Below are 13,754 nucleotides of genomic sequence, written 5' to 3'. Positions count from 1 at the left end.
TGAGTTCAAGGCCAGCCCGACAGCCAGACCTGTTACACAGAGAAACCCTATCTTGAAAAAACAAAACAAAACAGAGTGCCGAGAAAAAGTATTCCTCCTCTACACACATTCTTATTTTGGGATGCATTAAAAAAAAAAAGAGGGGTTCGTATTTTAAACTCAGCACTTGGGAGTCAGAAGCAGGACCTCGAGGTCAGCCTGGTCTATACAGAGTTCTGGCCTGTCTAAAATATAATGACAATATGCTATACAGTTGCCTACCACTAAGGTTCTAACTTGCAGGAACTTGCGGAGCAAAAATAAATGAGAAAACTACAATTCCCAGGACACAAAGCGGCAAGATGTCCGCAATAGCTGCCCCACCCCTCACCCCTGCATGCAGTGCTTTGACTTTTATTTGAAAACGACGCAGGATATGTCACGTTGAAGAATGTGAGTTTCCGAGAAAGCAGGAGAGATTTTCGAAAGTAAGGGAACCTCATCGGAAAGGGGCGGGGCCGCTAACGCGGGCGGAAGCTCTGAGCTAGCGTGGACCAATCAGTACTCTGGGGGCGGGTGGAAAAGTGGGAGTGACTTAGGAGGGAAATCACCAGAAGCCGGAGGTCCCAGCGTGGGAAAACGCCCTCTGCTAGGAGAGGTGAGGGGCTTAGGTAGGGGAGAGCCGAGGGCTGGAGCTCCGGGTACTTGCAAGGATTTCAGGTCTCGGTGGTCCCTTGAGAAGGAGAGGCTAGGGGCCTGGGATCTCAATCCAGGGCAGAATTCCCCACCTTGAGGAAGCCGGGATGACGATCTACGGGGTTGCTCTGTAGGAAAGGGAGGCTGGAGGCCTGGCATCCTGGGATCCAGGCAGGTGACCAACACTTGCAGTCTTCATTTTTGCAAAAGGAGATGGCACTGCGGATGGCGTACACAGTCGTCTGCCCAGCCGGATAGGGGGTTGGCACATCCTTAGCCCGGGGAATTGCGACTCTAAGTCGTTTGGGAGGGAGAGGCAAGGGGATCAGGAATTCAAAGCCAACCTGGGCTACTTAACGCTTGTCTCAAAAAACCATTCTCCAGCTCTGCTCACGGACCAGCCACGATGCCTACCTCTGTGCCCCGCGGGGCCTCTTTCCTTCTACCGCCTCTACTGATGCTGTCAGTTGTGCTGGGGGTGCCTCTGGACCGCGCGGCACCCCATCAGGAGGACAGCCAGGCCACTGAGAGTCCGGTGAGTAGCCCTGCCCCATGCCCCAGTGTGTTTGCAGTAGTGCAGGCTTGCCATCCCCAAGGCCCTGGTGAAAAACTCCAGGGATCCCCTTTTAACACTGAGGCTTGTGGTTCACCTGCCTGCCTTTGCAGAAGTGTGGGTGAAACAAAGAAGCAGACCTGCCCACCCTGTCTTTGAGATATGGAAATCAAGGTAGACCCCAAATGAAAACCCAAGTCACTGCCTTACCTAAACCCCTCTGAGCTTAAAACCCTGCTTAACCGGCAATGTAGGAAACCAAAAGAAAAACTACATTTCCCAGTAGCACCATAGGCAGTTGGATGATACTACCTAGCTGGGGCATTCCTGCTTCACAGAGCTCATGGGAGGTGTAGTTTAAATGGGAAAAGGACATGGAAACTGCTGATTTACTCATTTCAACAAATGTGTATCCAACCCTGTGAAACCTTTGTTCTCTGGAGAGTTGGAACTTTCGAAGTCCAGGTACCTGGTTTATGGTCTAGTTCTTCCTGTCACTTTGCCTAGCAATGTAAGCTGTTGCACCTCCTGAGACAGGCGGTTCCAAGCTCCTGTGTAGTAGCATGACCTCCTGTAAGGTGTTAGTTAGTACACTCTGTGAAATCTTGAATACCATTGTGTTATAGCTTCAGAGAAAAATAATAGGACTAATAAGACAGTGTTGGCAGGTTCCAGGAAGAGGGGGTTGATGGGAGAGAAAGGCAAAGCCAGGCTTTTTGAGATTGAGCATTGTAGGTCTTAAGCAGCTGCATATACCTGAGGACTTCTGAGAAGTTCAGAATGTTCTGGGTCAAGCAAGAAGTTTTGCTGATACCCAGAGAAGGGAGGGAAGGAAATGTTATGCTTTTGAATGAGAATTCTGAAAAGTGGCAGGTTCAGGAGTGAAGATCAGCTTCTGGCCTGGAAATACCTTACCTCATTAGGGAAATGGCCTCGGCTCCTCCTATCCCTTAGCATGCCTTGAGGTGAATCAGCCGCCTTGAGCAGTGGGTGCTTAGTCACGGGATGTTGGATGGACTCTCCCCCCCCCCTGCAAGACAGGGTTTCTCTATGTAGCTCTGGTTGGCCTGGAAAACTCTCTGTAGACCAGGCTGGCCTAGAACTCAGAGATCCACCTGCCTCTGCATCCTGAGTGATGGGATTAAAGGTATCCCCACCACAGCAGGGCTTGGATGGACTTGTGGGGAGGGGCAATAGTAGTATACAATGTTTTGGGCTGTTTAGAACGAATCCATCCATATTCTGTATTTTTGACAGGAGGCAGTAGCTTCCCTTTAATGGACCTCACGAAGCCCAGCTATCTATCCTATCCCCCCCATCATATCCCTTTCATATGCTACTCTAAATCTAAGGACGTATGACCTGATTAGGAAGGGGGGGTTATCTTCAGTGACCCCTAAACCTGCCTGTGCTGTCTAACATCCCACATTTGAGAGCGTAAGACCATTTAGATTTCAGTGTTTATGCTTAGGTCGGTGTTGAGTAAATCTGACTACTTACAGTTGAAGCGGGTCCATCCACGGTGACTTCCAGGCCTTGGAATAAGATCAAAGGAACCAGTTAGATGTGTTAGATTGTCACAGAGTCATCTGAAGGTAACCCAACTGTAAAGGACGGGAGACAAAGTTAAGATAGCAGCTCAAAGCCAGACCATGGTGGCACACACCTGCTTGGTTTCTTTTTTAAAAACGTGTTGATCCTCAGGGGCTGGAGAGTTGGCTCCGTGGTTCAGAGTGCTTGTCCCTGTGAAGAACTGGGTTCGATTCCCCGCCCCCCCATGGAGGCTCGCCACTTCCACTTCCCTAGCCACCAGGCCTGCATGTGTTATACAGACATGTGCACAAAACACCCGCATGAATAAAATAAATCTAGAAAGCAAGCTTGGCCCTCAGGAACCAAGGCAACGTGTGTGCCCTGACTGCAATGACCAGGGTGACTGCTGACCCTCAGGCTTCTGATCGTTAATCCTGTTGATCCTACTGACTCAATTCCAGGGTGTGTTCTCTCTAACTGGGAAAATTTGATCTTCAATTCTTTTTTTGTTTGTTTTTTGGATTTTTGAGACAGGGTTTCTCTGTGTAACAGCCCTGGCTGTCCTGGAACTCGCTCTGTAGACCAGGCTGGCCTTGAACTCAGAGATCCGACTGCCTCTGCAATGCTAGGATTAAAGGTGTGTGCCACCCTGCCTATTTCTTTTTAATGACACTGTCCTTTTTCTTTTCTCTTCCAAGCCTACATATATTTTTAAACGTACTGTAAACCGTTTAGAGGTTTTGTTTCTCTGAATCTGTCTTTACTGTCTATCTCTAACTTTTTATGACCACATGAGTCTTTAATCTGCTAAGTAGCATGGCTAGGATTAAAGCAGCTGCTGGCTCTGACCAGTTAGGCTTTCCAACTTGGTGGGATTATGTTTACCGACTCTGTCTATGCTGGCATTTTTTTTTTTTTTTTTTTTTTTTTTTTTTTGAGACAGGGTTTCTCTGTATTGTTTTGGAGCCTGTCCTGGAACTAGCTGGCCTCGAACTCACAGAGATCTGCCTGCCTCTGCCTCCCAAGTGCTAGGACTAAAGGCGTGCGCCACCAACACCCAGCCATGCCGGCATTTTTAAAAGTAGGTTCTGGCTCTAACTCAGATGCTCGTGTGAGAAGCGTTGTGCCCCTTAATCATCTCTGCAGCTTCCCCATGTTTCATTTCTTGAGTGCCATGCCATAGAACCTTCTAGGAGGTGGATACTGGCAGAAGGCTGGGTTGGAACTGGACTGACTGGCTCTGGCTGGCTCTGGAGTAGCCACCTTGTAAAGCAGGCCTCCTGTTGTGTGAGGAGGATACGAGGCTACTCAGCGGCAGCTTAGGAGCTGAGCTGTGGTCCTGGCTGAGGGAAGGAAACAGAAGGTAAGGCAGATGTTGCTATGTTTGCCCTTGTTCCCCAGGACACAGGCCTATACTACCATCGATACCTCCAGGAGGTCATCAATGTACTAGAGACCGATGGGCACTTCCGTGAGAAGCTGCAAGCTGCCAATGCTGAGGACATCAAGGTGCGCCAGGCATGGGTTAGCGGGAGGGTGTGCTCTAGGGAGTTTCTCAGCCACCGCTGGGAAGGTGTCTGGGGACCCAAAAGGTACATTTAAACATGACATGAGTTCTCAGCTCCTACCACTGGACAGCTGTGCCTCGGTTTCCCATCTGTTATGAGGTAGCCTTGGCTCTCCTTGAGTTCTTACCTGCCTCATCTGATTGGCTCTGGCTTAAGCTTTTTTTTTTTTTTTTTTCCTCGCATGGCTGTGACAAAATACTTGCCAAAAGCAATTTGAGGAGGAATTTACCCTTGTGCGCAGTTCACAGGCACGGTGCATCGTAGAAGTGGCGTTAGGAGTGTGAGGCAGCCTCTATCTTGTATCCACAGTCAAAGAGAAGAATGCATGTTGCTTTATGCTCAGCTCTGGAGCCCAGCTCATGGGATAATGCCACCACCCCTTTAATGAAGCCCGTTTAGAAACTCCCTCGTAGACATGCTCAAACGGCTGTCCTCTGGATAATTCTCGGTTTTGTCACGTTGACAGACAGTCTTGAGCATCCCAGGTAACAGATCTGGTGCCTCCAGGTGTCTGCGGGCAGCTCCGTGGGACTGAGGGGCAGGCAGGGATGCAGGGACACTGGGCCCTGGAGTGCTGTGAGCAGGAGAGGCCAGGGTCAGCTCTGACGGAGGAGTATAGAGTCGAGATACCAGTCTTGTCAGTCCCAGAGAGCGCAAAAGGCCGCAGCCCTGCGTGTGGGGTGAAGGTGATGCCTGGGGATGCTTCCCTGCTGAGTACTGAAAGACAGAACTGACTGGAGAGAAGTGGCAGTTAAGTCGGTGGCCACGTGTGGAAAGGTCCTATGGTGAGAACCGACTGGGAAACCTTCTTTCCTGTCCTTGAAGAGTGGAAAGCTGAGCCGAGAGCTAGACTTCGTCAGCCACCATGTCCGCACCAAGCTAGACGAGCTCAAGCGACAGGAGGTATCAAGGCTGCGGATGCTGCTCAAAGCCAAAATGGATGCAAAGCAGGAGCCCAGTGAGTATGGGTGATGGCCGGTGTCTGGGCAGCTTTGTACTGGGCGGGTGGTGCTGTGGCCTCTTGGGAAAGCAATTACTCGGGATTTCTTTCTTTTCTTCCTGGCACATTTTCACCTGACAGTCTGCTTTGTTCCCCCTTTTGTTTATTTCTAGAAGGTTTGTGGCAAGTCTGTCTTTCTGAGTCAAGGTCTCATACAGCTAGGCTGGCCTGAGACTTACTGTGTAGCCAAGGATGACCTTGAGCTCCTGATCCTTGAGCGCTAGCATGGGCCGCCACATGTTACTACTTTCTCTTTTAAATATCTTTATTGGACTGTAATAAGGACCTGTGAGATGGGTAAAGGTGCTCGCCCCCAAGCTTGATGACCTGAGTTCGATCCCTGGAACTGCATATGCTGGGGAGGAGACAACCCACTCCATAAAGTTGACCTGACCTTCACATGAACTGTGACATGTACACCCACACGCACACACACACATGCATACGCACACACATGAGCACACGTGCAAAGCACACGTGAGCACGCACAGACACACGCGCGCTCGCGCATAAAATCAATCGGGTACTATAGTCTAGGAAGGTACTCCACTGCAGCAGTCTACTTAACCAACCCTGTGCCCCGGACCAGCCCGGGACATACCCTCCACCTGTCTCACCAGGCCTGCCTACATGGGGCATGTTCTTTGTTTTGTTTTGCTGGGACTAAAGTCATGCGCCAGCACCGCCCCTCAGCATGGTTCTTTGGGGATGACAGCAGTATCCTAAAAAGTCATGGTGGTGGTGCTTGTGTGTACCTGTGAATGTACTAAAACCCACCAAACTGCATGTTTTAAATGAGTGGTTTAGGGCTTGGCAAGATGGCTCAGCCAGTAAGGCGCTCACTGCCAAGCCTTGGTAGCACGATGAGTGACATACAACCTGAATGACACACATGTACACTCACCACCGCTATCAGGGCTGGCCATGGCCCACGTTACTAGGTTACAGTGGTGAGGCAGGGACTTGTATTAAGGTGCCATTAAGAGCAAGGCCTGGCATGGATGGCTGCCACTGAGGTTACCGTTATGTGGTGCATCGGAGTCGGTGGAGGGCTCCCTCCCCTCCTCCATCACACCCTCAGGCACTGCCCCAGGCTTGCACGAGTCCTCCTCACCTGCTAGGCCTGCTGTGACTTCCCTCTGTGCACTGCCCTGAGTCAGGGTGTTGTTTTGATTGCTTTCCCCGTATCCAGCCCTGCAGGTGGACCACCTGAACCTCCTGAAGCAGTTTGAGCACCTGGACCCTCAGAACCAGCACACATTCGAGGCTCGGGACCTAGAGCTGCTGATCCAGACGGTACTGTGAGGAGGAGGGAGCCAGCTGAGCTGAGCTGAGGGTCCTGCAGGGTGTGGGTCTGAATGGGCTCTCGGTGCCCTCCTGCTTTTCCATGGGAAGCAGGTGACTCGGGCTGTGTGAGCGGGCCTGTTCTCGCATTGTCGTGTGCTCTGCGGCAGCCCTCGGTTCATCCATTACGTACCTAAGACTTCCTCCTGATGGAGCAAGCAAAACTTGTCTGGCATTGACAGTTGTCCCTTGGTGCATAGCCACCTGGGTAGTGCAGCTGTTCCCATAACAACTATTAGTACCTTGTTGCTGCAGTGGTAACTAATTACAAACTTAGTAGCTTCGGAGAGCATGAATTAATTGTCTCATGAGGTTTGTTTTAGCTCACACCTTTATTCCCAGCACTTGGGAGGCAGAGGCAGGCTGATCTCTGTGGGTTCAAGGCCAGCCTGTTCCACAGAGCAAGTTCCAAGAAGACATCCAGGGTTACACAAGGAAGCCCTGTCTTGAAAAACTAACAGAAAAACAAGATTTGTTTTGAGCCAGTATCTTAATAGGTAGCCCAGGCTGGCTTAGAATTTGCTCTCCTCCTGCCTCAGCCTTCCAAGCACTTTGATTGCAGGCTGGCTCCTTCCTGACATTTCTTGGCTACCCAAGCTATGCTGCTTTCCCTCTTAAGCCCCTCACGTGCCGTCCCCTGCTCATTACTGAAGCGCTGAGCTGGTGGAGGACTTGGAATATTCACATCCAGTTGCTACAGTAGAACCGTCATCACTTTGGGAAAGCAGCCGAGGGTTTGCTGTGGGTCATGCCGGTGTCAGGAAGACAGGAGGAGCGAGACCCTCTTGCCTCTCCACAGGCCACCCGAGACCTGGCCCAGTATGACGCCGCACATCACGAAGAGTTCAAGCGCTATGAGATGCTCAAGGAACACGAGAGAAGGCGTTATCTGGAGTCTCTGGGAGAGGAGCAGCGGAAGGAGGCCGAGAGGAAGCTACAAGAGCAACAACGCAGACACCGGGAACACCCCAAAGTCAATGTCCCTGTAAGGACCCGTGTGTGCTTTACCATGTCCTTCTTCTAAGCAGGGGGAAAAAATGCAGGTATAAAACTACAACTCCCAAGAGGCCTTGAAGCAAAAGTCCATCTAACTCTATGAAAATACTCCAAAGGTGGCTGGGAGTTGTAGTTCTGGCCTAAGGAGACTAAAGTTTATTGGACAGGCACATAGGACTGTCTGACCTGTTGATACAGATTCATTGTTTACATTTACAAGCTCCTGCTATTATTCTCCACAGGGCAGCCAAGCCCAGTTGAAGGAGGTGTGGGAGGAGCTGGATGGGTTGGACCCCAACAGGTTCAACCCCAAGACCTTCTTCATACTGCATGGTAAGATGGGGAGGGTGTTCCAGAGCCAGGCTGCCGTCAGAGGCCCTGATGGTCCTGGGGCATGAATGGCACGGGGAGTCTACCCCTTCCAGTAGGGCTTTGTGAGCCCTACCAGACGACCTCCTCATCCTGACTGGCCAAAGGCCCTCATACTCCCTGTTGTTAAGCCTGGGATCTTCCATGGAAGGGCCAAGCCTTTTCCCTCAATATCATTTTCCTCTGTATTCTAAGGAATGGCCATGTTCTCCAACTGAGCAGACCAGACTTAAGGAGTACATAAAGAACTACAACTCCCAAGAGTCTCAGGGACAAAAAAGTGCTTATGGGAGGTAGAGGGCCTGGAGAGAAGGCTCAGCAGTTAAGAGCACTGGCTGCTCTCCCAGAGGCCCCCAGCGCTCATGTGCTGCTCACAGCCCTCTCTAGTAACTGTTCCAGGGGATCCAGTGCCATCTTGGCCTCTGAGGACACTATACACATACATGGTACACATACATACATGCAGGCAAAACACCCATACACATCAAGTTGTTTTTGTCTCCTTCCCAACAGGGAATTGAAGTTTTCAGGCTTGAGAGAGTGAAATTTATGGCTTCTACAGTAGCCCAGAAGCCTGGGTCTCCCAAGAGTGCTGTGTAAGGCTGGCAACCTGAGTTTGATTTGTAGAACATGATGGAAGGAAAGAACCAACTCCCACATGTTGACCTCTGACCTCCATGCTTCTGTTGTGTCACAGGTGCACCCACACTCGAGCACACACGTGCACTCAGTTTTTAAAAACATAAATTTTTTCTTAAGACAGGCTCTTGCTGGGTGGTGGTGGTGTGTGCCTTTAATCCCAGCACTTGAGAAGTAGAGACAAATGCCGGGCGGTGGTGGCACACGCCTTTAGTCTCATCGCTTGGGAGGCAGAGGCAGGCAGATCTACAAGAGAAGTAGAGACAGGCAGAAGATCTCTGAGTTCAAGGCCAGCTTGGTCTACAGAGTTTCAGGACAGCCAAAGCTATGCAGACCTTATCTGCAAAGGAAAAGAAAAAGGAAAAAAAAAAAAAAAAATCAGGGTCTGGCTATCCTGGAACTCTCTCTGTAGGCCAGGCTGGCCTTGAACTCATAGAAATCTGCCTGCCTCTGCCTCCCAAGTACAGGGATTAAAGGGGTGCACCACTGTACACAGTGTGTACTTTTTTAAATTTAGGGAATAGGGAAATGGTTCAATTGGTAAATTGTTAGTCTTAAACGTATAAGAAACTAAATTCAGGTCCCCAGAACCCACAAGTCAGGTGAGACAGTGTCTACCTATAACTCAGTTAGGTGAAGTAGAAGGCAGAGGTAGGCAGGGCCTTCCAAGCTCATAGGCCAGCTAGCCTGCCCAACTTGCAGTTTCAGGCCAACGAGAGGCCCCTCTGAAAGAAAATGAGGACAGACGTGCTGGTTTTTGCCCTCCATAGCTGTGCACGCTTGCATCCACGCCCCACGACTGCACACAAAGCACCTGGAACACACCCACACCAGCCCCCAGGTGTCCGATGCCCCTGGCCCTGAAGGCACCAGCACTCATACCCACGTGCCCACATGCCTACACATGCACACAAGGAAGACAAAGGTATGTTACGCCAAGCACGGGAGTGAGCCAGAGAGCTGGGACGTCTAAGGCTCAGGTGCCCATAGTGATTTTAAGTATGAATTTCTGTAGCAAGTGGTAGATTTGGCTGGATTTGTTGCCAGAAATGGAACCTCATAATGCAGGGCAAACACTCACACACTGACCTTTGACTCCAGCTCTGGGTATAGTATTCTGCTGCACAAATAATTCCTAGATACTTTTTAATAGTGCAAAACTGGAACTTTGAGCCAAGAACAGTGGATTCAGCACACCTGGCACCTGAGCAGGCTGTAGATCTGGGGGAGGCTCCGGAGTTCATGGTCACCCTCACCCAGGGGTCATGTTGGGGGCCGATCTGAGCGGTGGGAGACCTAATCTTAAAAAAAAAAAAAAAAAAAAAGACCTGTGCAGTGGCAGGCGGATCTCTGAGTTCAAGGCTAGCCTGGTCTATAGAGTGCCAGAGCTACACAGACCATGTCTCAAAAAAATAAATAAACCTGACCTCTGTGCCCCCAGGCAGCTCCTAGTTCACCCCGGGTGTCAGTGTCCCATTGTGTTTCCCGGCTCCGTGATGCTGGCTCCAGGCCCCTGAGTAAACACTGTGCAAGGGAACTCGGTGTCTTTGCGACTTTAGACACATGACCAGTGGCTGCCGAGTTAGGAGCCAGGTCCACAAAGGACATGCCAACTCGTGAAAAGAGAGGGTGAGGGTAGTGACAGCTGGGACGGAGTGCTTGGCTTTCCCGCGCAAGGCCTTGGCTCCATCTTCAGTGCTGTTACAAGAGCAAGGGTTTCCAAAATGATGGCTCTATCCCTGCTGCCCCACGGGAAGAGCCTTCTCGGCGAGTGGAACTCATGCTCACAGAGAATGGGATCCAGGGCCTGTCCACACTGCACAGGGAAGGATTAGGGCAGAGACGTGACTGGGTGTCACTGCTGGCCTTCAGTGAAGGATGAACAGAATCTGTCTGGACTTCTGGACAGCCAGGCAAGGGCCAAACCCAGAAGCCTTGTGAATGGCAGGAAATGCCGCTGCCTGGTGCGTAGGAGACATAAGTGGATCTAAGTCAGGCGTCGCCTTGAGGGGCTGGCGGGCAAGGCCGGCAGCCCATGATGCATGGGCCTCCCTGACCACTGGAGTTGGCCTGGTTCTCAGAGACAGAGGTCACAGAGCACCTGGACTCCATTCTCAGGCCCCTGTTTGCTACACAATTGTTCTTTTTTTGTTTTTGAGACAGGGTCTGTCTGTGTAGTCCTAGTTGCCCTGGAACTCAGAAAACCAAGCTAGCCTCAAACTCAAGAGATCTGTCTTTGCTTCAGGGATGCTGAGATTACAGGCATGTGCTATTACGCCCAGCCAGAACAGGTTCTTATAACAGCAGGCCCTGCGGGACACGGAAGCCCGCTGGCCATGGCCACCATTCTGCTTGCTCTCTGCTATGAGACCTCACATCCACCCGCAACTCCTTGGGGACCAGACTCATCCAACCCTCTGTCCCCTAATAATACATCATGTCTCATCTCCCAGACATCAACAGTGATGGAGTCCTAGATGAGCAAGAACTGGAAGCTCTCTTTACCAAGGAGGTGAGTGCTGGGAGCGGTCTGGGCTGGACATACTTTAGCCTCATGCACCCTAAGACATCCTCTGGTTCACTGACAATGCGGGATAAAACTACAACTCCCAGCAGCCCCTGGGGACAAAGCGGTTAATAGTAGCTTCAAGCCTCTGGGAGGTGGAGTGTGTAGGTTGGGAGTGGGGCTGCCCTGAGCCTCTCAGTGCCTCGTGCTTCTCCCTTAACCCTGCAGTTGGAGAAGGTATACGACCCAAAGAATGAGGAGGATGACATGAGAGAGATGGAGGAGGAGCGGCTGCGAATGAGGGAGCACGTGATGAAGAACGTGAGAGAGGGCATATTGGGGGGGGGGGGCAGGCTCAGCGCAGCCCTTACCTCGGTCTGGCTCCCTAGGTGGACACCAACCAGGACCGTCTTGTGACCCTGGAGGAGTTCCTGGCATCCACACAGAGGAAGGACTTTGGGGACCCTGGGGAAGGATGGAAGGTGAGGACGTGGGAACTCTGACCTCGGTATCAGTCTCCCGGCTGTGACCTCTGGGGGTTCCCTGATTTCCCACCCCATCTCCAGGCCCGGCTCCCTGCTCCAGTCCACTCCCAGTCAGGTCCCTGGGTGCCTGTCGGGCAGCACACACATGCACCCCAGCCTCTCACCCTTCTCCCGCCTCCGTGGGCCTGGGGTTGCCCCGTTGATCAGTTGATCAGCTGACCGTGTCCGGTTCTTGCAGACAGTTGAGATGTATCCGGCCTACACAGAGGAGGAGCTGAGGCGCTTCGAGGAAGAACTTGCCGCCAGGGAGGCTGAGCTCAATGCCAAGGCCCAGCGCCTCAGCCGGGAGACAGAGGCCCTGGGGCGCTCCCAGGACCGCCTGGAGGCTCAGAAGAGAGAGCTGCAGCAGGTGGCCATCGTCTCCATCTCATGGGGCCTCTGTCTTTATCCAAGTGGGCGTCTTCAGGGTGGGATGGCCTCTAGCTCCCACGTTAATAATCACAGATTACGGTAGCTTCCATCGCGAGCAAGGGCAGAGGATGCCTGACGCAGCCATCTTACTTGAGGCCAGTGAGGGAGTCGGGCCCAGGAGGGGAGGACAAGGGTTGGGGTGGGAGCACCTGAGGCGCAGCAGGAGAGAACTCAGTGCTAACTCGCGTGAAGCCCAGCTCACTGGCAGAGGCGCCGAGGCCATGGGGAGGAAAGGGGCTGTGGCCACTTAGCAGTTGGCTATGGGGTCTTCCTGGGGCCTTGACCTCGCGCCCACTTCCTGCAGGCTGTTCTGCAGATGGAGCAAAGGAAGCAAGAACAGAATGCTCCGCCCTCCAGGCCCGAGGGACAGCTGCAGTTCCGGGCCGACACAGGTACGGGCTCTACCCTGGGAGGCTGGGTCTGCAGGAGGAAGGCCAGGGCCCGGGCCTCTAAATCAGAGGCAAGAGGCTTGGTGACTGTGACCCCGAGTCTGAGGGAGGAGGCGAAGGCCCGGGAATCCTGTTTTCTGTGTTTTGGAGGGTTCTTGTCTAATATCAATCTCCTTACTTCCTCTGTAGATGATGCTCCTGTCCCAGCTCCCGCAGGTGACCAGAAAGAGGTGGCTCCTTCTGAAAAGAAGGCCGCAGAACAGCCCCCTGAGCTGCCCCAGCCGGATTCCCAGCCCTTATGATCTCCCAGTGGCCCCAGCCCTCAGGTTCCTGCAGACAGTGGTGGAGGCTGGATGAAGTGTCCTTGCGGCCTCTGTGGAGGCCTGAGCGTGCATGGCTTCCTAGGGAGGAGAAGAGGACTCACCCCTGCCTGTGTCTGACAGTCCCGGCTCTCACAGCCTCCAGGTCCCGGCCCCTTCCTTCTGTCTCCTGACTTTTCCTTATTCTGTCAGGGACTCGCTGTAGGAGCTGAAGTGAAGAGACCCTGCTGTACCTGAGTGCTTGCTCAGGCCTGCCTGCCTTTCTGGTCGTAGCTCTTCAGGCTTAGCCACTTTGCCTCCTGTCACAGGAGCTTGGCTTGGTCCCTCTGAGTCTGCCTTCTGTGGGGCCCGAGGGCTCAGTTCCTTTCCGTGGTTGGAGGCTGGAGACTTGGAGTGTCTTTCAAGTAACTATCAGCTCTTCCTGGACCCCTGGCTTCCATTGCCGCCTCACCGGCCTCGCCCTGATCTTCTGGGCCCGATACCTACCCCATGGCTCCAGAAGGTACCCAGGTGTAGCTCCACCATAGCTGACATCTAACTGCCCTCAGCCCACACTCGAGGGGGCTCCGGGAAGTTGGTACACCCATTTCCCTGGCTTCATACGACGCTGCTGTGTCCTACTCTGTGCTCCGGAACCATTCAAATATAGTCTGGTACAAGTAAACATTAGCATGCCGGTGTGTACGCACTGCCCCTCTTGGAAGCCACCTGCATGCCACCTGGACTCTGCAATCTCCTATGGGTACTTTAAGCCTCACTTCAGAGAGACTGTCTGCGCTTGGCAGAACAGCCCCTCACTGCTCCATTGTTGCCATGGGGACAGAGAATCCAAACCTGAGCGTGAAAGAAAATGTAATAGCTTGAATACTTTAGAAAAAGAGGGACTGTGGCTCAGTTGGTGTACTG

General features: G+C 52.3%; 1 protein-coding gene across 1 annotated transcript; it reads left to right on the top strand.

Annotated features, from left to right (window-relative positions):
• Window positions 1-1,066: 1,066 nt before the first annotated feature.
• Nucb1 (nucleobindin 1) lies at window positions 1,067-12,996 on the top strand. Its single transcript, XM_051174161.1, has 12 exons — window positions 1,067-1,210; window positions 4,163-4,270; window positions 5,155-5,287; window positions 6,522-6,625; window positions 7,473-7,658; window positions 7,912-8,002; window positions 11,131-11,189; window positions 11,412-11,504; window positions 11,573-11,665; window positions 11,907-12,077; window positions 12,444-12,531; window positions 12,718-12,996. Exons 1-12 carry the CDS (start codon window positions 1,082-1,084, stop codon window positions 12,828-12,830), a joined length of 1,368 nt encoding a protein of 455 aa, XP_051030118.1. The 5' UTR covers window positions 1,067-1,081; the 3' UTR covers window positions 12,831-12,996.
• Window positions 12,997-13,754: the final 758 nt, after the last annotated feature.

The sequence above is a fragment of the Phodopus roborovskii genome, unplaced genomic scaffold (assembly GCF_943737965.1).
Source record: "Phodopus roborovskii unplaced genomic scaffold, PHOROB, whole genome shotgun sequence".
Classification (NCBI taxonomy): Eukaryota; Metazoa; Chordata; class Mammalia; order Rodentia; family Cricetidae; genus Phodopus; species Phodopus roborovskii.
Note: the sequence above shows the minus strand (reverse complement) of the source record. Positions and strands in the feature narration are given on the sequence as shown.

What these genes read in the sequence shown, in the direction of transcription:
- Nucb1 (XM_051174161.1), top strand. Translation starts at nt 1,082, where the DNA reads ATGCCTACCTCTGTGCCCCGCGGGGCCTCTTTCCTTCTACCGCCTCTA. An exon ending in AAGCTCTCTTTACCAAGGAG is followed by an intron (nt 11,190 to 11,411) that starts GTGAGTGCTGGG and finishes TTAACCCTGCAG; the next exon opens with TTGGAGAAGGTATACGACCC. An exon ending in ACCCTGGGGAAGGATGGAAG is followed by an intron (nt 11,666 to 11,906) that starts GTGAGGACGTGG and finishes CGGTTCTTGCAG; the next exon opens with ACAGTTGAGATGTATCCGGC.